Raw genomic sequence first — 27,792 nt, 5'->3', positions numbered from 1 at the left:
GATCTGTGTTCAGAATTTTTATAGAGGACAATGGGCGACCTCTGGTGATTTTTCTTTGTAAAAGCAAGTTTTCTCATAGTAAATCCCTTGCAAACTTTGAACGGCTGGCGCTAAAATATAGTTTCTCCGATCGAAATTTTGCACAGTTGTTATGGGACCTAAATGCAATCCAAAAAGTGGACTGGAGCGAGAATCTAAATTTTGTCCCACACTATTGGACATGCATAGAGTTTGGACAGGCTAATCGTTCTTTGCTCATTTCCAATGAGGTGATGACGAATATATATACGGAAAATCATTTATTGTATTTTAACAATTACAAATTGGCTTCAAAAATATCAAAATTGTAAATGGTAGCGACAGAATATCTATGAAACTTGCGAATGCAAGAGGTAAATGAACATCCAATCACAAACATAAAATGCAATAATAGCGCTCAAAATTGACATGCATAAAAAGTTCCAAAGTGGTAATGTGTTGAACTATATCTAAAATTGAAGCTAGGTCCATCTAAAATCTTAACATTGATATATAAGGCATAAATCAGGTGACGTCCAAAATAGATTATGGTTTTTGTGCAGTTGATGAAACACACTGGAATGTCGGATGCATGCATATTGAAAACTATGGAATCGTCCATTTATTACGTAACGCTAAAATCGCCAATTTTAGACCCCCTTCGTAACGCTTTTTGCACGATTTTTTTTTTTGTATGAGCTGTAACGTTTGAGTCAACCCCCCTTCCTCCTAGAGCGTTACGTAATTTGTGGACGGCGCCTAAGTCACATGTAAACGCTTAGAAATTTATGATATGACTATCATTTTGAGAAATCATTGTATGGATATTGAGATAATGCCCCTGTCCAAATTATATTCACGTATTACATTATATTACGTAATATCAGCTCTAGACTGAACGTAGTATTAGAGAGGTAAACTCACATGGGAAACTGAAACAAATAGCATCAAGTTAGGGAACATCGAGTTAAACGAACATCGAGTTGAGCATTTCATCGACTTAGATGAAATATCGAGATACATAATATCGAGTAAGGGAGAGTTGACTGTATAACAACAATATGATAAATAAATAAATATAACAACTTTGTGATAAATATATTTTTTTTTTGCAAGTTCGTTGCATATAAGCCAACATTTTATCAAAAAGGATGAACAACAATGTGACCCACTAGATATCCTTGCCAATAGAAACAGTAGAAATTTTCAGCAAAATAAACGGTGCTGAAAAGTAGCACTCGGAAATGTTTCAAACTTACACATTTTGCCCTGTTGAGGAACCCAAATGTATTTTAATACACATGATTACGATTGCCCACCCTAATAACCCATTTCAAGCACTCGACCCTAATAATCCTTTTCTTGCACTCGACACTGAAGAAGTCTGTAAGTCGCAAACGAAGTAGGTTGGGTGACAAAACGTCGAAAGACAAAATGTCGAATGCCAAAACGTCGAAAGCCAAAATGTCGAAAGGACGAAAAGTCGAAAGGACAAAACGTCGAACGGATAAAACGTCGAAAGGACAGAACGCCGAAATGAAAAATCCAAATTCAAAACAATAGGGGTATTCACTTAAAGCTGCGTAACGTGTGATTTTGCGTAATTGGAGCGAAGAAATATTTCGTATGAAATAATTCTCTTCTGACTCAGTGCGATGTCAAAAGAGTGATAAATAATCTAGTTACCCGCAGCAAACGTATGTCATTTCAACGAATGTTGTTGTTTGAGCTTGAAAAATGGAATGTAATTTAATTGCTTTTTGCAGATTTGGCTGCTGTTTTAAATAATAATTACTGAAAATCATGAATGTGATAGGTGCATTTAAGAGATGAAAAAATGTGTGTCGCAAGATCAAGTGTCGTTAAGTTGTCAATTCATGTTGCACAACATTAAAGTGATTAAATGGAAGAAAAACTTGAACCGAATTCTATTATAAATTGGATTCGGATTCTGTTAAGTTGGGTTGCATGAATAGGGTCGGGCATTTATTTGAGAATATAAAGAATTTAACACACTACTCGTTTTTGAAGCGCAAGCACCGTCGTGAGTTGCATCACTATCTGCTCCCCTGGGCCACCTCCTACAAAGACCCTCCTAATTATTGACAATATTTAGTTTCCATGACTGTTCTTCAGGCATTTCAGACCTCTTAAGACCACCTATTAATCAAAATTCCTACTCGTGAATCTTAATCCAAGATTTGCTGACCTCATTTCCCAAATTGGGAAAAAGTTTGTTTGTTATTCTCATCATAACAACGAAAAAAGGATAAACAACGCCTTCCTAGATTGAAAAACTGACGAATTTCAACAATTTGAAATGTTCCCTTCACAGTTTACGCGATTTCGTGAAAGATTTGAGTTAATCAGTTTACCCCGATATACGCGGGGATTTACGCCGTTAAGTGAATACCCCTAATGTTTTTAAAAATTAAAACAGTGATTTTTTTTTTTTCACTTTTATATCATAATATTTAGCTGGTCTTGGAAGAGGTCACAAAAATCAAAATTTGATCGATTACTTTTTCAAATCGACGTAAGTAACTTCCATACGGTTTTGAGAAAGTTAATTCATAAGAATCACAACCTGTCTTCTAAAACTGTTTTAAAATGGATCACTTTTTTAACATTTTTTCGCCGTGTACATTGCTTAAATTTTGCATACAATAAGCTCACGTTCAAAAACTAGGGAGTTCCTGTTATTTCCCACAAAAATTTGATAACAAAATGATAAGCCGATTTATTTAGTTACTTTCGACGTTTTTCTACCAGTGTAAAATCGGCTCAAGTAGTGTTTTGTTTTGATTCGTGGTTAAGTCACTTTGTCTCTCTATACAGCGGGGCGGCGAAAGTAGTGGTTAGGTTTCGAAAGTTGAAAATCTTACTTTCGTCGTTTTGTAAATCCGGAAATTAAACGTTCTAAAAATGAAAAATCGAATTGGTTTAGAGCGAAATGTGTAGAATTTCGTCTGCAAAACACGTAGAATCGATAAAGTAAGTTTGTATACTTTTTTGACTTGAGTCTGTTTGAATACGTTTTCGAGAAATGGCAGTAGCCCAAACATGTCGGAATAAATTAAATGTTTTATATTAATCAGGTCATGAAATAATTTTTGGAGAGACATTGATGAGAGAATGTGCTACTTTCAGTCAAACTTTGAAAGGAAAAATGCGAGGAGTTTGTTTTGAAATAAAACTACCAATTTGCATTGTTCTGTATTGCATTATGGTGTTTATACGATATGGTTATATACATTTATTCACTATACAAAAAAAACAATGCTGTAGAAATCTGTACTGTAGTACATTTCAACTCAATTTGATAAAAGAATGAGTAATTTATAATAAATAAATAATTCACTATTGTCAAACATTCAGTTGCAAATTTGATGAAATTTCTGCCACTAATTTGTTGAAAGAATGAGTGTACTTTATAAGAATAAATAATACACTATTTATCAACAGATAGCTTAACCAGTAGCAAATAAAATTTACTTCCAAATAATTGCTGTATCGATTTTGAGAAGCTATTTAACTGTAAATTGTGTACAAAATGAATGAAATGAAAGGGTATTCTCTACTCGGGTACTGAGTTTAATATTATAAAAACTTATAGCAATGCTGGCAATCATATTGAGTGAAAGGATGTTGAGGTATACACAAGGCTGGTAGCGTGTCACTTTTTAGTGACTTGGTCACTTTTTTGAGGCCAGTCACTTTTTTGAGGCCAGTCACTTTAAAGTCTCTTTTTTAAGCCATTTCAACTAAAGTTACTTGTTTCGTCAAAAAGTCATTTTTTTCAACTATTTTGAGCTAAATTTTCGGGAGAAAATTATGAATCGGTCTTTTTTAATTTAGGCTAAGTTTTATGTTAGGTCATCACGAGAACAATTTCATGTCAGTATCAAAATAATGGTTCATGTGAAATAAAGCTTGGAAAAAAGCTAATCTTTCATAGAGTTCCACGTAATTTGTAATAGTATCCAAGTTATTATTAGTATGGTGTAAGTTCATTGTTATAAAACTAAAGGTTAAATTTTTAGTATTCTTTTTGAATATCTCGTGAATTCTCATTTAATAGAAATGTTCATACCACATACCTTGTGGTGGATGATTAGAAGTTTATCTTCTATTGCCGAACATTACGTTTTAAAATATGCATCCTAGTCATTCTCTTTGTCTTCGAAATTCGTTTTATTAACCAAACCATCCTGGTATAAAGCACATTAGCTTCTTAAAATTTTACAAAATCTATAATATAGATATTTAATACTAAAACGCAAAACAAAGAATAATTATTTAATGTTCTATTTGAGAGTAAAAACTTATCATACTTCTTAGGACAGACTTTATTTGCAAACCAAACCAAAAATGGATTGATTTAAATGGGTTCAAAAAACTACGTAAAAAAGACCTCGTGTTTTTCGACTATTTGTTTATCGCGAATTTGTCGATTTCATAAATAGTTCATAAAACTATGCATGCTTTCTTCAAAAAAATGTGGGGTGTCGGATCCTCTTCTTGGTTTTTTTATTCACTTCGGCAGGAGGTTCATTGAAAGCCTTAGAGTTTATATTTGAAAACAATATGAGCGGTATTGAAGTATTTTTTATTGCACAGTTTGTTACAATCGACCAACTGTAACCCCACTTGACATTGAGTGACTCATGAAAGTGTCCAAATAATTTTGATTTAAATTTTAGAAGCATAGTGCTATTAACTACTTTAACAGCTTATATCAAACATTTGTTCTTCCTCAGTCGGCGTTTGAAGGACGCAGTTCTAAGCAGTATTTTAATCATATTCGATCTTCTATCATCATTTTTAATTTGAAATATTGATTAATGCCCATGCATAACATTTTCCGTAATCTTGTTCTAGTTACATAAAATATTGACCTTATTAGATAGAAGAGTTAGAGTATAGATAGAAATGTGAAATGACAAAAAATTCAATTTTACGAATGCTCGAAATTCTAATTAAAATTTGCAAAATAAAATACTTTGGTGATATCAAAGACATAACATTTTGAAAAGATTAAAAATCTGCTTAAAAAATATTATTTACGTAAATGTTAACTTTTCTGTTTGAAAAAATAGTAGGCAATATCTTTAAATTTTTGAAGTACAATAAAAATTTACAAATATGGTACTCAACTAGACCTACCAGCTGCAGAAAATCATATTGAATATTCCCTATCATATTGGATATTGATCGTAAAACAGTATATAAGAATTGAAATAAAACTTATTAGGGTTCGGTTTTCAAGTCACTTTTAGTCACTTTTTCGAGAATCTAAAGTCACTTTTTAGTCACTTATTTTTCAAATCTGGTCACTAAAATGACTTTTTTCGGTACCACTTTTTGCTACCAGTCCTGGGTATACGATTTAGGAGAAGGTTTCGATAAAGGGTGTAGGGGAAGGGGTGGTAAAATGAACAACTTAAGGAAATCATCTTTTTCTGATAGAAAAACGAGGAATTTGTAAAGTGCTATCCCACAACATCAAAAACAGGGATGTTATCTATAGCAGCGACACGAATTCAGACTAAAATAGCTGAATTTTCACATATTTTTGTCGCTTGCAAAAAACGATGTAAATGTTCATTTTACCTGCACTATGTGGGTAAAATGAACAGCTGTTGGTGGTAAAATGAACACCACGCAAAAAACGTGAGCAAAACAAATATTTCTGAAAATTTTCATTTCCCCATCGCAAATACATCCATTAATGATTGTAACCCATTCAAAACAAAATTATAGGTATCAGATTTGACATCATATCATAACGATATTCACCTCACTGAAAAACCTCAAGTCTTCCGAGCTAAAAGTTACGTCAGTTCTAATTTTCAATCGTGGTTTTATAAAATCTTAGTTTTCGTTGATAATTTCACTTTAATTGACCTACGTATCAACTTGAACACTCTGATTCATGCTATAAATCGTCCGTGCGTGATAAAAATTCATCGAAATTTGTTTTTTTTTATCGATAAAAGGTAAGGTGTTCATTTTACCACCCCTGTTCATTTTACCACCACTTCCCCTAATGAAGTTTGCGTAGAATTTTTGTCACATCCAGCTCGACAGCCAGTGTTGTGCCTTGGCCCTTGGTATCCTTTGGACGACTTGGGGTTATTGAAGGTATTAGTATGATCTGAGACGAGACTCGCGAAGACGGTCTTCTTTTTCTGTGATTGCTGAGTTTTTTTTCTTATTCCACTTTGTGTTCATACCAATTATGCGCAAGCCGTTCAAATCCTCACATGAACCTCTCAGCAAAAAATGATTGAGTTTACATCACATCGAATCATAAATAGCCGTTTGAGTGAAATTTCATGCCAGCAAACGTAGCAGACATTAGAAATAATTAATCTTCTGCTTAGATTTATCAGCAACTTTGGAAAAAACTGCTCCGCTGACTGAGGTTTTCAATAACAATTTACCTTGAACACAATACTTTTCACTTTTTCAGCCATAAAAACGGTGGGCTGCATTTGACGTTTCGTGAGAGGGGAATCTGGGCTGCATATGACGTTGATATTTTTCCTCTTCGCGAGTCTCTCTCAGAGTATGATTATCTATATTCGTGCCTAGGATCGGTAACTGTCATGTAACTGACCAACTGAAATGCTCGAAAGTTGGCATTCATAGAAAAAGTGCTCCAATGTATTACGAGTTTCGCATGTTGCACAGGTTCTGTCGAAAAAATGAGTTAACGGAAAAGTCGTGTGAGACGCTCGTTCATATTTTTATCATTTCTACTTTTACCTCTGGCTTCATTTTAAATCTTCTTCTCGAAGTGCTGCACTGCTTCTTGTCGAGATTGAAATGGGTGTAGGATTGACATTTTTCAATAAAAAATGTTGCATGCTTACTTTGATGAGATTGGTAAATTTTGTTGTTCCCAACGCCTTTCGCATCGCAACCTATTTTTGCCTTGGCAACGCTAGTTACGTTCAATAACAACACATTCGCTAGAAAAAACGACTGTATTCGACGTTTTGTCCCTTTCGACGTTTTGGGATTCGACATTTTGGCATTCGACGTTTTGGGTTTCGACGTTTTGTCTTTCGACGTTTTGTCTTTCGACGTTTTGTCCCTAAACCAACTATCTATAGAGGCACATGAGGTGTAAGATTAACGTTGGGCTTTTCCGGCGTTTTTTGCTATTAGATATTTCGATCTATGGTTTGTTGTTTACTGCATCGCTATGTATGGACAATGAAAAATCGATTTCGGTTCTTATTTTGGTTTTCTCAGGAATTGTAAACCGAATATGATGAAATGCTTCCGCTACATATAAGCTTACGTTTGAACAATGACTCTAACCTTGTCAAATAAAAGGATTTGAATTCCGAGAAAAAAAAGAAAACTCAATTTTGATGCATGTAGGTAATTGAAACCTTAATAAAAATAACTTTTATCATCTTCCATGCGTTTATTCAGAAATTCTATCATTCCCCCAAAAAAAATGGTACATAAGCTTTTAGAAGTTTATTCAGTGATTTTTTCAATGTTCCTCGGAAGTCTTCCTCAGAGAGTATCACAGGTTTCTAGTTTAGAAATCTGCCTAGAGATTTCTGCAAGATTTTCTTTTAAATAAGAATCAAGCTCGGTGGTTTCTACAGATTCGACTAGAAGTTTTTGTAGGTGTTGTTCCATTAAGTTGCTCAAAATTTATCTCGAGAGAATCATCCATCAATTCTTTCAGAGATTCATCCTTTGTTCTGTTGTTGATGAAATACTTCTAGCTGTTCTTTTAAAGTTTCCTAAGGATCTTGCCCCAACATTTTTCGATAAATCATGAAGTTATTCACAATCCATTCATGAAATGCTTTCAATTTCTTCTTGTAAAAAAGAATGCTACCTTTCCTTGATACGTACCGTCGTTGTGGGTATTTGGCCAAAAATGTGTAAGTCTTGATTCATTCTTAATTAATTAATTCTCAATTTCCGCAATATAACTTGACAAGTTCTGCTGAATATAATAACACGTTCATGGGTAATGTATTTGCAAATGTTGAACAAAAAAAAATTCGTCTGTTTTTATTTAAACAGGATACGTATGAAAATTGGCCCCATCTCAGTCCTTCGAAGGGGTAACCTAAAAGTGAATTTTTTTATGAATCTTTAAAAGTGACAGTTTAAAAAAACTTCATTTTCAATGATTTATTAAAAATATACTACTAGCTCCGGGAATCTAATTTTTCGATGGTAGCTGTAGATAACCCCAAGTAACAATTTCAGTGCTTTTTGATCTTAGATGTTATTTATGGAGGTTTTATTAGAGATGTATTCATTCCTAACAGATTTAAGAAAGCATTGCAAAGTGCCAAACGTACTTTTCGGTAAAACCCACTTTAAAATGCTTTGTAGATATCTACAAGAGCTCCCGTTAAAACTTATTTGCTGGTCACATTTGTTGATAATAAATTGTATTTTGAAAGAGCTGTGTAGTGTTTATTAAAAACTACACTTAAAACCTCATCTTGCTTGTCTTGTCAAGGCATAAATAAAACTTCTAAGACTACGCTAAGTCATGTTAAAGCCTTCTTAAATCTCAACTGTCTGATGCATTTTATTGGAATGCAGTCTGCGTGTGGTTATCAATACCATTATGTTGATAATGATAATCATGTAGTGAATTATGGATTAATCAGAACTCAAACATAGAAATGACAAATATTCCTCTCGAAGAATTAACAGACTATCGCATATTTTTCCCATACTTGCCTGAACTTCCCGTTCTAGTGGGACAACTATTCTGCACAGAACAGCTGAGCTACACGAAAAAAGCTTTCATTTTTCAGTCACTTATCACTTACCGCTTTCTGCATCAGTACAACCGATCAAGCACGACGGGCTTTATTTTAACAATTCATTCCAATAAAACAGTTATATACATAGATTCTACCCCATTACCCCGAATACCATTACCCCGAATGCTATTAACCCGAATGTCATCACCCCAAATTCCAAAACCCCGAACAACCCATCACCCCGAATGGCATTACCCCGAATTCCAAAATCATGGGGAAATCTCATCAATATCATCATGTTAAGATAATTGTAAATTCGGGGAAATAGCATTCGGGGTGATGGAATTCGGGGTAATAGTACATTCGGGGTAATGGAATTCGGGGTGATGGGATTCGGGGAAATGGCATTCGGGGTAATGGGGTAGAATCGGTATCAACAACAAACAAAAGGAAGGGTGAATCTCTGAATTCACTACTTCCTTCCAAAAAAGTGGGTTTTAAAACTGTCACTACACGTGGCAAGAATGGAAGAAAGGACGTTTCTCCGGAATGCGAACTTTCTTCCAAGGGTGAAATGAATAATTGTATCGAAATGAGCAATCAGTTCGATGCTCTAGACAAATTTTCCGAACACCAAATCGAAGCAGCCTCTAGCCCAGGCTCTTTGATTCAAGTGAGGAAGCAAAGAGTGCCGCCTATCGTGGTCAGTTGTTCCGAATTTGGGGGATTTAGGCAGGAGATCTTGAACTCCATTAGGGGAATCAAGGTTTCCTTCCAAATCGCAAAGAAAGGAGACTGTCGCGTTTTGCCGGAAACTCTTAAAGATCGTGAGCTTCTTCTCAAACATCTTGAAGAGAAGAAGCACAAATATTTTACTTATGACGACAAAACTGAACGTTTGTTCAAAGTTGTCTTGAAAGGTCTCTCAAGTGACTATAAATCACCTGAAGAGATCAAAAATGGAATAAATGATTTACTTGGATTTTCCCCAGTCCAAGTAATCATTATGAAAAAGAGAACCCAATCTGGCATTGTTCGGAAAGGGCTTTCTCAAGAATTTTATTTAGTTCACTTTAACAAAAAAGAACTAAATAATATTAAAGCTTTAGAAAAAGCAAAACTTCTGTTTGATGTCCGTGTGACATGGGAACATTTCCAGAAACCTGGAGGAAATTACCAGAACCCCACTCAGTGCCGTCGGTGCCAAAAGTGGGGTCATGGTACAAAAAACTGTCGCATGGATGCTAAATGCATGATTTGCGGAGGTTCTTCTCACGCCAAAGACGTCTGTCCAGTGAAGGAAGATACCACCAAATTCATATGTTGTAATTGCGGGGCTAACCATAAGTCCAATTTTTGGAATTGTCCTTCACGCAAAAAGGTCATTGAGGCTCGTGCCAGGCAGATGAAAGATAATATCCGTAACGATAACGGTCGTTTCCGGAATCTGCCTGGTAGAGTATCGAACAATGCTCATTTTTCAGTTAACGATCGCTTGATCATGAATCATACCCATCAGGAAGATCATAATCATGCTTTTTCACAAACTAATTTTAATCCGTCGGGTAGCCGTTCGAATCTTTCTATTTCGAATGTATCTACCCACCGTAAATCCTTTGCCGATATCGTAGCAGGAAATTCGAACTCCTCCCCTGTTCGATCCATGGGTACCCATTCCACTTGTTTCAAATCAAATGGAAAAAACCCTACCGCCACAGGTAACTCCGCTTCTTCGTCTACCGGAAGTTCCAATGGGAAATCACATGACATGTCTGCCTCTGATTTTAATTTTCTAACTGAACAATTGAATCTAATGATTGATGCAATGTTCAAAGCCACCACTATGACTGAAGCAGTCCAAGTAGGTGTAAAATTTACAAATAAAATTGTTATTGGATTACGTTTTTCTAATGGATCCAAATAATAATTTAAATATTTTAAATTGGAATGCTCGTTCTCTGAATGGTAAAGAGGACGAGCTGTTTAATTTTCTTACGGTTAATAACGTGCATATAGCAGTTATTACCGAAACGTATTTAAAACCTGGATCTAAACTCAAAAGAGATCCTAACTTTTTTGTTTATCGTAACGATCGACTTGATGGGGCATGTGGGGGAGTTGCAATCATCATTCATAGGCGTATAAAACATCAACTGTTTTCATCATTTGAAACTAAAGTTTTTGAAACTTTAGGTGTTTCTGTTGAAACACAGTTTGGTAAATATACTTTCATAGTTGCCTATTTGCCTTTTCAATGCTCTGGGCAGCAAGTTAATTTGCTCCAAACTGACTTGCGTAAATTGACTCGCAATAAGTCAAAATTTTTTGTCATTGGTGACTTTAATGCCAAACATCGGTCATGGAATAATTCTCAAAGTAATTCCAACGGCAGAATTTTATTTGATGAGTGCTCTTCAGGATATTTCTCAATTCAATACCCTGATAGCCCCACATGTTTTTCCTCTTCTAGAAATCCATCTACGATTGATTTGGTCTTAACCGACTCTAGTCATCTTTGTAGCCAACTGATTACTCATGCTGATTTTGATTCTGATCATGTCCCTGTTACATTTCAAATATCCCAAGAAGCGATTCTCAATCCTATCAGCTCCACTTTCAATTATTTACGAGCCGACTGGAATATATATAAAACGTATGTTGACTCCAATCTTGATGTTAACATTTCTTTAGAAACTAAACTTGATATTGACAATGCTCTTGAAACTTTAACAAATTCCATTGTTGAAGCCCGGAGCATTGCAATTCCAAAATGTGAAGTAAAATTTGAATCCGTGATTATAGACGATGATCTTAAACTCTTGATCCGTCTTAAAAACGTGAGGAGAAGGCAATTTCAACGCACTCGCGATCCTGCTCTGAAAATTATATGGCAGGATTTGCAGAAAGAAATCAAAAAGCGTTTTGCTCAATTAAGAAACAAAAATTTTGAAAATAAAATTTCTCAATTGGACCCTGGCTCTAAGCCCTTTTGGAAATTATCTAAAATCTTGAAAAAACCTCAGAAGCCTATACCGGCATTGAAAGAGGAAAACAAATTATTACTAACTAATTGCGAAAAAGCTCAAAAACTTGCTATGCAGTTTGAAAGTGCGCACAATTTTAATTTAGGACTTACTAGTCCAATTGAAAATGAAGTTACTCAGGAGTTCGAAAATATTCTCAATCAAGAGAACGTTTTCGAAAATGCCTGGGAGACTGATTTGGAAGAAGTGAGAACTATTATTAAAAAATTCAAAAACATGAAAGCTCCTGGCGATGATGGAATTTTCTACATCCTCATCAAGAAACTTCCAGAAAGTAGCTTATCATTTTTAGTTGATATATTTAACAAATGTTTTCAATTAGCATATTTTCCTGACAAATGGAAAAATGCTAAGGTTGTTCCAATTTTAAAACCAGACAAAAATCCTGCAGAAGCTTCTAGCTATCGTCCAATCAGTTTGCTTTCCTCCATCAGTAAACTTTTTGAAAAGGTTATTTTGAACAGAATGATGGCCCACATCAACGAAAATTCAATTTTTGCCAATGAACAGTTCGGATTCCGCCATGGACATTCGACCACTCATCAACTTTTACGTGTAACAAATTTGATCCGTTCCAACAAATCTGAAGGCTATTCTACTGGTCTTGCTCTTCTAGACATAGAAAAAGCATTCGACAGTGTTTGGCATGAAGGTTTGATTGTAAAATTAAAAAACTTTAATTTTCCAACATACATTGTTAGAATAATTCAAAGTTATCTGTCAAATCGTACACTTCAGGTTAATTATCAGAACTCCAGATCTGAAAGACTTCCTGTAAGAGCTGGTGTTCCTCAAGGCAGCATTTTGGGACCAATATTATACAATATTTTCACATCTGACTTACCTGAGCTACCTCAGGGATGTCAAAAATCTTTGTTTGCGGATGACACAGGCCTCTCCGCCAAAGGACGAAGCCTGCGTGTCATCTGCAGTCGATTGCAAAAAAGTTTGGATATTTTTTCTTCATACTTGCAAAAATGGAAGATTTCTCCTAATGCTTCCAAAACTCAACTAATAATATTCCCACATAAACCAAAAGCTCTTTATTTGAAACCTTCAAGTAGACATGTTGTCACGATGAGAGGGGTTCCAATAAATTGGTCAGATGAAGTTAAGTATCTAGGGCTCATGCTAGATAAGAATTTAACTTTCAAAAATCATATTGAGGGCATTCAAGCCAAATGTAATAAATATGTAAAATGTCTCTATCCCCTTATTAATAGAAAATCAAAACTTTGTCTTAAGAACAAGCTGTTGATATTCAAACAAATTTTCAGGCCAGCCATGTTGTATGCTGTACCAATATGGACTAGCTGTTGTAATACCAGGAAGAAAGCTCTGCAGAGAATTCAAAATAAAATTTTGAAAATGATTCTGAGGCTTCCTCCCTGGTATAGTACCAATGAGTTACATAGAATATCCAATGTTGAAACATTGGAACAAATGTCAAATACAATCATTAATAATTTCAGGCAAAAATCGTTACAATCTTCTATTGCCACGATTAATGCGTTATATGTTTAGGTTAAGTTAGGTTAAGTATATTAAAAACATTTTTTTTTTCTCTTATAAGCAGGTGAAATCAACTCACCTGTAAAAAAAACTGAACTGCTACGGCAAATGAAATGTAATATGTTGTTAACAAAATGTTAATTAAATCTTAAATTTGTTTTACCAAATTAGGATGATAGTGTTGTCAAATAACACAGAACACCTAGATATAAGAAATGAATGTAATGTTTGGAATGATACTAATAAAGAAATTAAAAAAAAAAAAAAATTATATTGTTCGGAATAATCACAAATTGATCTTAAACCATCCCAGACAAGACCAGCAAGATTTAACTGGATGGAATCCATTTTTATTGTCGCAGTTTCGGATAGATAATTACAATATGCATGGGAAATTTCAATTTATGATTGAGATGAGCATGAAATCATTCTGAAAATGGAATGGAGTAAAATATTGGATAGCCAATAATAATGTCGTAATTGTGGCGCGTTGCTGTAAATCGAAAAATTTTATGTCATTCCACCAGTAAATTTTTATTGGCCGGAATTTCACGCGATCGTAAGGAAATTTTCTGTCACGCAAAAAAAAGATTATTTTAATTGATTATTATGAGTCGGCAGACATCATGATGGTTTCAATATCAAAAAAAGGTTATGGTTTATAAACAAATTATTGGTTGATGTTTGTTCAATTATAAGCTCTTAACATTGGTTTTATTCCGTGTATTAGGATATCGTAAAAGATTTAATACCGCTAGTTGAGCTCAATAAGGCTATACAATAGCTCTTATGAATGTTTTATAGCATACTACAAGGGTAGATGTATTCATACGATACAAAACTAAGAAGTATTGAAACGGTTTTAAGGTAAAGTCTTAACAACCTCCTGTAATGTGGGCCTTTTCGGGCTTAACGGAGTTTTATCAAAGGTTTATTGAGGTTATTAAGACTAATAAGTTCTAAAATGAGTTTTAACGATATGGTGGTAACAACAGCTTGTAGTAAATGAAAAAAACTAAAAATGTTACTTGGGAACTTTAAAGAACACAACATTAAAATTAAATATTCCCAATACTTATTGAGACATTTCAGATTATGTTTTGGCCCAGTGTCATCGCCTAGGCCTAATGTCACCCTAGACGACGGTACTTAGAAGTTTCATCAAAACGTACTCTAGAAATCACTCTATACATATTTACAGACATTATTCCACACATTTCTTCAACGTGGAAATAATGCCCACGTTGAAGGCATTACGTATTTGCCTTCAAGAAAACCCACAAGAGTTTCCCCAGGATTTGATCCTTGATGAAAACCTTCTGTGATTTTCACAGGATATAAAATAGTTGATTTTTACATAGGTTTAACATGTTTCCCTCGGAGCAGCAACTAAAATCATTCAAATGAAGCATAAAGATCATCTCTGGCACTTTTCTTCATTTTATACATCTATTTAAGAAAACTGATGGAAGCAGTTGATCCACTACTGGAACACGACGGCAACTACTGGTGCAAGGAAGCTGAATTTTCACGAAAACCTTATTATTTATATGACTTTTTGATATTTAAGATAGAAAGCTGAAATTTAGCAAATCAATTAAACTAGATGCTATCAATCCACCAAAAAAAGTGTATGTCATTTTTTTCGAAAAATATACGTTTTTTTCCATAGCACTGTGCTTCCAAGGGCCTAAATTCGTGATCGAAAATGTTTTGCACCCGAAATGTTGGTTTTAGAGGTATGGTGTCTTCAGAGAGGTTGTTCGGGATGTAGAAGCCTTTCTTTGTAGATAATTTCACTACATGAAAATTTGCTGAATACACCTTAGCTCTATCTATAGAATTTAAGGAGATATGGATCACTTCTTATGAACTTTTTTTAAAACTAGTTTTTTTGAAACTATTTTTTTCTGGGTATTTTTGACATTTTTCTTTTGTTCTACAAAGTTGTTTGAATCAATAATATGCGCATTTCTTTAGAAGACATTAAAAATGTATCTCTTATGTTTTTTTCTCTTATATCATATTTTATATAGAAAAATCGACTATTTCCCATTCCTCTAACATTTACAGGGGCAAATCGGGGCAACATTTTTAGCTTGGATGTAGAAGATTAACTCAACAGCTATTAAATTCGTGGTAAATTCGGTGGGCACTATTTATTTTTTTTACTTGGGTGCAAAATATGTTCTGTAAAATGCTTGAAAATTAAAAAAAAAAAATTACCACTTATTTTCACGCAATTTATCATGGCTGAGTGATAATTTTTAGGTCTTTTAGGCAATGATGTATTCGGTTCGGCTAATGCTGATACAGTGGGATTCCGTTTTTGGCATGCTTCGTTTCAACATTTCTAAATTCCATAATAAAATGTTTTTTGTGAATATCATCGTGTTTTCTTGTTTTAATCATTGAAACAGCAGGTCAACTTTACGTTCATTACATTCTAGGGCTCCATCTCAGTCGATATATCATCAAATCCTACTAATCACTAGGGATCCCACAAGCGACGATTTGCTTCGGAATGGTCTTGTTTTCACTACATTGCATGAAGCCATTAATCTCTATAAGTATCTCAACTAGCGTTCCAACATTTTTCCTCAGGCATTCATACTGTGTAACCAGCCCACTTGAGACTGTCGGCAATTGATACACTTAATAAAAATCATTCTTTCATTATTTGGAACAACCCGTTTGAACTAAGCACAAGCTTTGCTACAAGAGCAACAAGAAGTCTATGACACATTTAAAAAATACATGGTTTTGACAGTAGCTAGAGGTATAAATGACCCACCGGCTTCTCTCTGAGTGCGTTGTGTCACTTATTTCGTCACCTAAACCGCCTGAAAAAAATCTTATGTGATGAAATAAATAAGCGTAATCGTATGGACCAAAACAGAAGTAAAACAAAATGTATCAATTACTCAATAAAATGTTCTGAGTTCTACGCACTGCAAAAATAACTATACTGGATTGTACTGAGGATAGTAAGACTGCTTACACTATGCATATAATTCTCAATTGAGAATATTTAAATTTACATGATCGTATAAATTTTATGTAGTTTTTGAAATCAAATGATGGCCAGTTGTAATGTACGACAATATTTGTTTTTTTTAATGTGTCGATGAAAATAATTTAGAATTTTTACTTGACTATTTTCAGCAATATCACTACGCAAGCTTAAAATTCTATGCGAAAATAGTCGATTTTTCTACATAAAATATGATATTTCTCCGGAAATATAAAAGAATCTATCTAAAGAAATGCGCATTTTATTGATCAAACAACTTTGTAAAACGAAAGAAAAATGTCAAAAATACCCAGAAAAAAAAAACAGTTCCAAAACACTAGTTTTAAAAAAAGTTCACAAGAAATTATCCATATCTCCTTAAATTCAATAGATAGAGCTAAGGTGTATTCAGCAAATTTTCATGTAGTGAAATTATCTACAACTTTGCCGAAAACACCATTGGTGTATCTTCACTTTTGCAAAAAAGTGAAAATCTATCTCACTGCTAGGTGTATTCAACACAAAAATAATACTTTCTTAAGAAGGGTTTCTACATCCTGAACAACTTCTCTGAAGACACCATACTTTTAGTGACATAATTACAAAAGAAAGTTTTAACAAAGTTTTCTACGAAATTATAGACACCATCAGTAGCAAAAATGTTGTAGGAATTGATTTCTATTTTATTTTTTTTATGTCTGGTGATATTGTCTGGTGACATTCTATTTTGGTAAAAGTAGGAATCATCCTTATATATGACATTATGAATTTAATGACCAAACATCAAATGTTCCACAAAGTGAAAAATAGTTAAATAACACTTTCAATAATTGCTGTCTTATCCTCGGGCAAAAATACCCCGGGCATAAATAATAATAAAAGATGAATAATAATAAGAATAAAAAAATGAAATTTACCAAAGAAGTCCAATATTTTGCAATGCTTGTAATATCCAAAGATATTATCTTGAACTTCACCAAATTTAACTTTCAAGCAACTATTAAATATTTTTTTTAATAAATTTCTGTGATTTTACTAAAAAAAATAGATTTAAAAAATTGTTTTTGTATGTCAAGCTTACAACCATATGTATTTCTTAAAATTTTGTACTTTTCCTTAATTTTAAACATGGTGCTTATTTTGCTCCCTGGATGCAAGAGTATCGATTTTTTTCACTCCAGATAATCGAAACCTCCAGATAATAGAATTACTAAAAGAAAAATTAAAACCTGCGATCAACGAACCTAAATATTATCTTTTTTTTTCGTAGTTTAATTCATATGATGCAATGGCGTAGCCAAAAATTATTTCTAGGAACATTGAGGGCCTTGAGAAGAAAAAAATATTTTGATCAGCATACACAAACAAACCTTTCTTAAATCCCTCCTTTCCTCCCTAGGTCCAAAACTGCAACACCATTAATATTCGAGTTATTATTACCATTCAAGTCCGACCTGTACAACTCGAACAAAATACGAAATTAGTTGGCACAAATTTGGTAGTGTTGTGTATTTGATTTGACCCTGTGATATACATTCGACTCTCCATAGCTCGAAATTCAAAGGACCATCGACTTTATAAAATTATCGATATGCCGATCAAAAAAATAAAAATAAAAATCACAGGAACAAATTTTTGTAATTCCAATACGTTTATGATCACTTCTGAAAGAAAGCAATATTATTTTGTTGATAGTATTTAAAAAAAACTATTATTCGGGAAATTTTTAAAAATGCTCGAAAAATCATGTTATTTTTACTGGCAACTTATATTTTTATATTAATGTATTTAAATTTTCATTGCAACTTGCTAGTATTATTCCCATCCAAACTAAATTTCTCCGAATAATAAGGATTTTTAAATAAATATTGTGTTATTGTGGAAACTAATTTACCTCTGACGTGACATCGACTAATTGAGATATCGATTTATGGAAATTTCGAGAGCACGGTGTATGGAAATTTGAAGTTGAAGATGAATCGATGCCAATCCTAAAATTTTCAACAGCACAAATCTCGATAACCAAACATCTGTTTAAGCTGAAAACTTGATCGATTGGTCACTTGCTGGTGGTGACTAATCGATTAAGGTTTCAGCTCAAACGGATGTTCGGTTCTCCAGATTGGTGGTCTTGAACATTTGAGTTTTGGTTTCCATTCATCTGCACCTGAAGGTTGTAAATGTTTAAACCACAATGAACTTTTGACAATATTTACTTAGTAATGTTGATATTTTAGTTGAAATTGTTGATTGTAATACCAATTTATTGTGTTTTTTTATTAAAATCCCGAATAATTTATTGAAAAACTTTGGTAAGAACGTCACTAACGAAGGGTGCTCATATTACTTCGCATATCCCTATATTTTATGTATAATGAATTTTATATATTTTATGTTTGAAACATTTAGAGAACGGAATAAAGTCAATCATGTTATGCTGCAACATTTAAATTGGAATAATCAAACTTATACTTACGTCGCCGATGTCTCCAGAGGCCAGCAAAACTTCCTGCCACTCTCGACAAAATTTCCATCGAAGCCGTATGCTTTTGAACTGCGATAATTTTCTATTTTCTCTACCTCAAATGGGATATTGGGAACTTGTCTTTCATCACAGTAGTCACGCGACGCAACACCTTCGTTCTTATTCGAATGAAAATATTTACTAAGTCCAGCCGGTTACTATCTCTTCTTAATGCATTCGCGTTTCATAGCGGGAAACCGAGGACAGAGGGAAAGCATGGTGTTAGATGTGAAATATTATGCCGTCAATGTTATTAATGACTGACGTGCACGTGACACGAGAGGGTTTCGTTTAATCGTTTCTGATCTAAAACCTATGAAAATAAATTCTTTTTGACATTATTCAAAAGCAATATTTACTCAGCAAATAAATTCCTCTTCGTTACTATTATCGTTTGAAGCCAACGCAGTATTGTAAAGCTACTTGTAACTTATAGTATTTCAAGAGAATTGAATGAATTGCGCATGTGATATGCAAAACCTGCAGTATGCAAGAGCTTTGTTGTCCAAATTGTCCCAAATGAGCAATGAAATCGATGCTTTAGATAAATTTTCAGAGCAGCCAATCGGTCAGAGAGGTAGCAAAGGGTGCCTCCAATCGTGGTGAATGTTTCCGAATTTGGTGGATTATGGGCAGAAGATCTTATCACATATCTAGAGAACCACAAATCTAGAGACCCAGACAACCGTTTGTGCTGAAAATTTAACTTTTAACAAATCATCAGTAGCGTGTGACCACTGAGTTAAATTCAGTACAAACGGTTGTCTGGTTCTCTAGATTTGTGCTCTTTAAAATTCGAGGTTTGGCTTCGATGCATCTTCACCTTAAGTCGCTTTAAGCTCGAAAGCCTTGAAGGTCGCGCATACATTTTTCACTCACACTCACGTCGACAAAACTGAACGTTTGATCGTTTTGAAAGGTCTCCAGAGTGTTGAATCACTTGAAAAGATAAAAGGTGAAGTAAATAATTTAGAAAAACGGATCCTATTCTTGGCAATTTTGATTTACCTTGGCAGGTTTTTTTTCAACAACTGAGTTCATGTTTTTCGACTATGCGCTCCGAATATAAGGCAGCATCCATTGATTACGTAACGATAAAATTGGAAATTTCCGACCTCCTCCCCCCGTCCGTAACGCTTTTTGTATGGAAAATTTCAAATTTTTGAATGAGCCGTAACGCTTGAGCCTGGCCATCGTTCTAGAGATGTATCCCAAGAGTTGTATCCAGTATCCATTTATTTTAACAAAAGTGATCTTTAAATAATATGATAGCTTTAGAAAGGTTAAACTTACGTAATCTATGTCCATGTGACATGGGAAAGCCTGGAGGTAATTTTTCCGAACTCCGCTCAGTGTCACAACAGTGAACCCATGATACCAAACTTTGTCGCATATATGTCCAATGGATGATTTGTGGAGGTTCTTCTAACGGACATTTGTTATGTGAAAAATATGTATGTGCGAATTGCGGTGACAACAATAAGTCTAAAACAGAGATTCCCAACCTTTTCAGATTTGCGGCCTCATTCAAGGATCTACGACCATTCCGTGGCCCGTAGAAAATTAGTTATGAAGAGTGATTAACATCAAATTCCTAATTTATCAGAATTAAGAACAGTGACAAACGTATACTTACATATTTTGATATTGATTTTCAGAAAAAAAAAACTTTGTCAAATGTGCAATAAGTGGTGCTTGAAGTTGTTATTAAATTATTGTCAAATATTTCTAGTAAATCACGCAGAGAATTAATCGCTATTCAAAACAACAGTTATTTTCGTTGTTTTTGACAAGCGCTTTCTATTTGTTGTAATCAAACAAAATGCATTGAAACAGCAATAATTTTTATTAAAACAAAACAGAAATATTTTTGAATTTACTGGCAGCATTTTAAATCAGATTTATTTTTGAAACAACAACAAAAACATCAGTTCAAATTGAAGATTTGTTTATTTGAAATACTTCCATTGTTGATTTTAATATAAGTTCAACTCAGTGTTCAAAGCTGAGCTGCCATTTTGTTTCTCGCTCTAAACTGCCGTGAATCGCAAGTCAGTCCCATCTGTAAAAAGTAGGCATTGAGAAAATGAGGTGTGAAGTTTCCAAACTCGTTTTCCATACGAACATTCAAAAAAATCCAGAAGATTGGAACATGTTCAAATCCTAATGAAACTTCCACAATTTGCTTTGCACTACGTTATCTTTCTGAGAAAAATTTAAGGATGATCAAAATACGGATAATTTTGGTGTTACACGGTGCGGAAACCTGTATTGGGACTGATATGCGGTTACTTTTCATTATGGGACAATTTGACTTGCTGTTTTTTCCTACTTTTTCCGAAAAAAAATTATTATCTCATTAGGGCAGCTGAAAGACCATTGAAAGATATGTTGAAAACTGAACTCAACTCAATTTTGACGAAAATGCAGATGGGACTGACTTGCGATTCACGGCAGTAAACAGTGTAAAACTAAAAATGTCGGTCGCGAATGTGCAAAAAATTTCTACTTATTCAATAGTTTCGAAACATCCGAAACCATGACCGAAGCCATGCTATGGGTAAGTTATGACCATTATTTTCCTTAATTTTAATCAAATAAGCATTTTTATATAATTGCAGTTAACTCCTACTCGAACCGCTGAACATAACTCGGAAAGCGCAATTGAACTGATGAGTCAAACCCCGTCACTTGCAGTGCAGAACAAATTCATTCACTAGAGATTTTGAAATGACAAATTCTTTATCTGCATATTCTAGTGAAATTCAGCACATGAAAATATAAATAGGGTAGGTGTACCAGTTTTGGCCACCCTAAGGAAAAATGTTGTTTATACATAAATCATAAGACCTTTGGTTACTGTCAATACATCAAACGAAAGCTTTCAATCCATGCTCAGCAGGGAAAATATAAATACTAATCAGAAACTTTGTTTTTGTATTAAAAATTGTGGTGGCGAATACTGGACCACTTGCACCAATATTCGCCACGATTTTGATTTTGATTCCTGAATTCGCCACTTACGTTGATTTCATATGTAGGGTGGCGAATCAGGAACAGGTGGCGAAAAATAGGTGCAAAGGAGCAACAATTTTAAGCAAAATGATTTTATTCTATTATTTTCTGAGAACATTTTGCGGTTTCCAAGAATGTTTCCGTATCATCTTAAAGCAATTTAGCGAACATCAAACAATTGGCAACCATATATGTCGTAAAACGTTACATAATCTGGGGTGGCGAATAACTGGTACATGGCGAATACCGGTACACCTTCCCTATATTCAGCTTTTTAAAGCTACATTTTCGTTCGTTTCAAAATAAAGGAAAATGACGTGTGAGGGGCTGACAATAAAAAGGGTTTATTATTTCAAATAAAAATATTATTAAACCAAAAAAGTACAGAACATTGTTTCAAAAACGATATTTTTTTGTTTTAATACAAAAATATTGTTGTTCAAAAAAAAAAAATCAAAAAATTATTTTTTTGAGCCATTTTGAACCCAGTTGTCAAATTCAACAAGAAATATTTTTAAACCAAATCACTAGTTGTTGTTAAAATAATAAAAAGCAATTATAAGCCGGCAAATAATGCAGAAATATTATTGAAATGATTCAGAATATATTTGATTTCAAAATAGTTTTCTCTGCGTTATATTTTAATGTCAAGTATTCTTTACAATGCGTTAAGGATCTCAGACACATTCAATACAATGGAATCGTATAAGTTACTCCGAAAATTCATTGCATTTTATTTGCGTCTGAAACTCTCCGAGGATCTTGAAAGGACCTGCAATGCCCCATTATAGGATTCCATCATATAACTTAGTTGTGCTTCGTAGATACAATGATTGCAATTTGCTTAAAATTTGTCAATTATTAAAATTCGTTAATTTCGGTAAGTTGATAGCTATTATTTACAAATTATCAGCTTTTCATCAAAATTAAAACTTTTTGTTGCAATGGCATCACGGACCTCTTGAGAGGTTGTAACTAGAGTGCCTATAAACAAGAGTGACGTCATGTTCCAGTTTTGACAGGTCTCCTGCCCGATTGGAACGCGGATTTGTATGGAATTGAAGTTCGCCGCTGTTCTAATTTTGACATTGACGCCACTCTTTTTTCAATCCACCCTGACTGTAACGACCCCCAAGGGATACACTGGTCTAAAGCTGTCCACGCTTTGCCTGCAAATATTTGGCTTGGCTTTAAGGTGAAACAGTTTGGAATCAACTTCTAAGATTGCACCAAAACTTCAAAGGCACAAATCTCGCGAAGAAAGCATCCCACAACAGTGCACTTTTTATTTTGGCTTTGTGCACTAGCAGAAAGCTTAAAATAAGAAGATCAGGAACGTTTGCCAACTATTTCTCCAGTTTTGTGCCTTCGAAAACGTGAGTAGGGGGAGAAGTCGGCCATTGTGCCGGCCATCTTTGGATTCTGAGATGTTTCACCTTAACCAGCAGACAAATATCAGTCCCAACAATAACAAAATCTTTGTCTTGTTAAACATTTGTTTGAGTCTGTATAAATCCAACCCAAATGTTTGCCATACTATACTGATAGCGTAACGAATCATGAAGCCTCGTCAGAAACGTTTCTCATACTTGTAGTTCTGTTAGTAGAACCTTCAACAAATTTCATGCATCGTGTAACGTGATTAACAATCATACCCATCACCGTTTTGCGTTTTAGCCTGGAAATGCCCTAGTATACAATGCTCCCAAAATTCTGATATATTCCATTATTAAGGTGAAGGGTATTAGCATACCGAAATGTGAAGTGAATTCTTGAAGAGATAAAAATTCCAACGTTGTAGGTTTTACTTGTCCAATTGGAAACCAAATTGATAACGATATCTAATGTATCCTAAATCAAAAAAAAGTTTGCGACAATTCTTATGATCGAGAATAACTCAAAAAAAGTTTCTAGCTATAGATCAATCTAGCTTATCAATTCACCATCAATCCAGGGACATTAGACCAGTCATAATCTATTACAAATTTAAAACTGATTCATTTGTTCCAACCAATCTGAGGACCAGGGACTGCATTCGTAGAGAATTGAGAATACAGTCGCCTCTCCACATCTCGATATCGAAGGGACCATCGAGATAGGGAGAGATCGAGACAAAGAACATTGATTTGATGAACACTAGATTGAAAATCACTCCGTTACTAGGAAAATAATAAACAAACAAACTGCATTTCAAGTTTTCTAATTGTTCTGAATCTCTTAAATCTGGTCTAGTATCCTTTGATAATGTTTATATTGACATATGGAGAGAACATTGGGAATAAAAAATCAACAGGAATACATCGAGATATGGAGATATCGAGATAAGGAGGATATCGAAATATGGAGAGAGAAATCGTTTGCAGAATAAAGGGACCGAAGCAATCATCGACATAGGGAGAGATATCGAGATGTAGAACATCGAGATATAGAGAGTCGACTGTATATCTCACTTATCGCTCTCTGTAACAATCATAATCCGCAATACATCACGACAGTCTGTTCATCATCTTCTGATACAGCTCTGGTTAGATCGGGGGGATAACAGAGCATGACAAAATCCATCTAAACAGCTCCAATCCTGGGGCAGTATTGCTATAGGTTGTTCGGGAATTGTTTATCATATCAGTAAAATAAAACACCTACTCCCAATGGTAAATAAGCGAGAAAAAGGGGTTTCATCGCTCTTGTTCGCTGCTCTTATTTATCAAGCTTGTTACAACTTGCGATACAGATGTGATGTTTTTCGTTGCTTGATTTGATCGTGCTTCAAACTCAAATAAGATGGAATTCTGCAATGCCTGCTGAGGACTAATGCAGTGTTCTTGCTTTCCTTGACAGTTAAACGTAGAGGAAGAATTTCTGTGTGTCATCTGTACTATTCTTTTCGCATAATTGTTCCATGTTCTATGGGATTTCCTATACACATGGGTTAGTTAAGCGAGTAGCGGCAGTGTAGTTGATTGCAAAAAAATGGTTATATATTTTTATTGGAAGCGTTTGCATAATTATATGGGCGGATGTTTGGCATAATGAGAATTATATGCTTTATGCGAAACATCCATTATGCCAAACATATTTATGCGAAACGTCTTTATGTGAAATGGGTTATCCCCATTTTTATATAACTAGCAAAAATTGAAGATTTCTCCTTATGCCTCCGAAACTAAACTTATAATATTTCCACATAAACCAGAAGCTTTTTATTTGATGAATTGATCTGATGAAGTTAACCTCTCTTCTAGCAGTATCACATTTTTACAACAAAGACAAGTTCTTAAAAACCTCGTTCTCTAATCTGGACAACTCGACACCGTACTGTTTCCGGACAAAACCATCCTCTCGAGAAATGAATTAGATATTTTTAATTTTAATATTGATAGAAATCGTTTTAAGATTTTGTTAGACAAATTTATTAGTATGATAAGGGATGTTTAGTATGTACAGCGAAGCTAAAGACGGTGTCAATAAATAAAAAAAAACTCTTCTACTTTTAGAATCCGTGCCGATTTTAATTATTGGTCGTCTGGTTTTGGAGATACTCCAAAAATGCTTGGGGGACCAACGCGTGGCATAACCCTTCAATATTTTAGGCTACATTTTTTTTTCGAGTTCGATCATTCACTTTTCGAAACAATAGGGTATAACCAATATATTTTGGACCCCTATATATGTTGGACCCCCTTGGCCATTTTACTGCAAATTTCCCAGTTTAAATCGAAAGACCAACTCAATTTGCATGCACACAGAAATTGAAGCCGTCAGAAATTTTTCAAATGTAAAAAAAAAATTTTTTCAAGTTTCTGAAATAATAGCGTAGAATTTCTTCGGTTTTCCATTGTCAATCGATTGATTAGACTACGGGCAAGCATATCATACAACCACTGTCGTGGACTTTGTAGCCAAACGATAAAAAAATGCCAGGTGCCCAAAATATATACTTTGAGGTCCAAAATGTATTGGTATTTCCAAAATAATGAATAATAACTAGGGACAATGGAAATTCGCGGCAAAATTTTGGAAATTTCGCGTCTGACCAAAGCGATTAATTTAAAATTTCGCTGCTTTGGCGCGGTCCCAAACTTTAGGTTGTATTTTACCCAAAAATATACATTTTTGGTGAAAATAGCCTTTAAATGTGCAATTTTTTTGGAATTTCATTAAATACAGTCTTTGTTTTACAAATTAAGATGCTAAGTTTAATATCAGAGTAATAATAACAAAATTTCAAACATAGGTAGCCAACCAGAAAGACATCCAAGTTAGAACTAAAAAATTGATGAAACTTCGAAAAATGAAAACTCATTTTTATATGCAAAAAAAACTGGAATTCACTGTGATTTTCATAAAAATTCTCCAAATTTGACTCATTTCGCGGCATTTCACGGGATTTTTCAAATTTCGCGGCGAAGCCTAAATTTCGCGGAATTCTCGGCATCCACAATTCAATTATTCGCGGCATTCACAATTCAATTATTTTCGACGTTTTTTGGATCCTACATGACCGTATGGGCACTTTTATCTCGTAGAGGAAGTTTTTCTCTATATTTTGGCATGTTCTTTGATTTTAAAATAATTAACTCATTACGCGTGGGATTCCAGCCGAGCACGTGGATTTTTTTCATAATTTCACCCATAATTTGTCCAATTTTTATTTCAAACAATAGTTCTTTAAATTGTCTCAATCGTCATCTGGATCATTATTTCGCATGTTTTTTACTTTAACATCTAAAAAAAAAACCTTGCTGATGTTAAAAAAATGATAAATCTTTTTTTCTTCCCTTCAACATTTTTAGATTTTTGAAGGGCCTCCCCGGGTGTGACATAAAAGAAAATTAATATTTGTATCAGCCTAAATAAGCGGGTGAAATCAACTCACATGTGAAATTCTTGAACTGCTACGGCAAATGAAATGTTGTTAACAAAATGTTAATAAATGCTTAATTTAGTTTTACCAAATTAGGATGATAGTGTTTTCTAACACAGAAAACCTGAAGAAATTAATGTAATGTTTGGAATAATACGCAACACTAAGTTAAAATGTGAAGTTTTAGTGACTTTTTTCGCACAATCAAGAAAATTTCGCTAAACTTGAAGATAATTAGTGGATTTTTGGGAATTTGCAATTTTTTTCCGCGAGAATTAATTAGTCGAATTAATTAATTGGGTCGAATTTTTGCCCCGCTAATTCGAACTATGAGCCAAAAATGGTTTCTAAGCATTTATACAAAAACTGATACACCTCAAAGCATGCTTGTTGTAAGTCTAGAAACGCCCTTACATAAAAATTGAATAAGATTTTATTTTTATATTGTTTCATGTAATGAAAGTTCGATTTCTATAATATTTGGAGTGAAAGTTTGTCATGCTTAATAGTGGCGACAAAAACACTGGACCAGGCATTTTTTTATTATGTTACGTTGTTTAATTTCAAATATGTCTTCACAGAATATTCGAAATAATAAAATTGTTGGAAACATCCGTAACCACATTACACTACGCCAACGTAGTTCAAATACCGATAAAACGCAAACTTGTCCACAAAATACACAAACGTTCTTCGAGCAAACACAGTGGCTTTGATATTGAACGATACCTGTTGTTACGCTCTGTACTCAACAAGTGATAATAATCGATGATCTAATTTCATATATGATATGCCCTAAACATCAGTATATCTCACCATGCCGAAATATGGACGGATACGTGTTGCTGGTAAACTGCTGCTACACATTTCACATTTTAAGTTTTGACAACGCAAGGTCGATTTATAATTGATGTGTAGTTGTTCTGATAACGGGTTAATTACATAGTTATCAATGGACGATTGTATTTTCAGAGCTGAGGCGTCTTCTGTTTTAAGGAAAACCTCTCTGTAGCACCGCATATCCTTCGTCACTCGATTTA

At 34.1% G+C, this 27,792-nt stretch overlaps 2 protein-coding genes across 7 annotated transcripts in view; one reads left to right on the top strand and one right to left on the bottom strand.

Moving 5' to 3' along the window:
* LOC5576279 (dehydrogenase/reductase SDR family protein 7-like) overlaps nucleotides 1-27,792 on the top strand; it is a 102,348-nt gene that overhangs the window by 36,221 nt on the left and 38,335 nt on the right. The gene's annotated exons all lie outside the window — the stretch shown is intronic.
* Nucleotides 1-27,792, bottom strand: part of LOC5578894 (probable 3',5'-cyclic phosphodiesterase pde-5) — a 39,102-nt gene that overhangs the window by 10,889 nt on the left and 421 nt on the right. For 2 of the 6 annotated variants that reach the window (XM_021844442.1, XM_021844440.1), the window contains exon 2: nucleotides 18,826-18,992. In XM_021844442.1, coding sequence (XP_021700134.1) covers nucleotides 18,826-18,883 — 58 coding nt within the window. In that variant the 5' untranslated portion in view covers nucleotides 18,884-18,992. Of the gene's footprint in view, nucleotides 1-18,825; nucleotides 19,041-27,792 lie in introns of all 6 variants that reach the window. The other 4 variants (XM_021844439.1, XM_001664052.2, XM_021844441.1 and 1 more) reach the window with 4 other exon arrangements.

Source organism: Aedes aegypti, chromosome 2 (assembly GCF_002204515.2).
Source record: "Aedes aegypti strain LVP_AGWG chromosome 2, AaegL5.0 Primary Assembly, whole genome shotgun sequence".
In the NCBI taxonomy this organism is placed as follows: Eukaryota; Metazoa; Arthropoda; class Insecta; order Diptera; family Culicidae; genus Aedes; species Aedes aegypti.
Note: the sequence above shows the minus strand (reverse complement) of the source record. Positions and strands in the feature narration are given on the sequence as shown.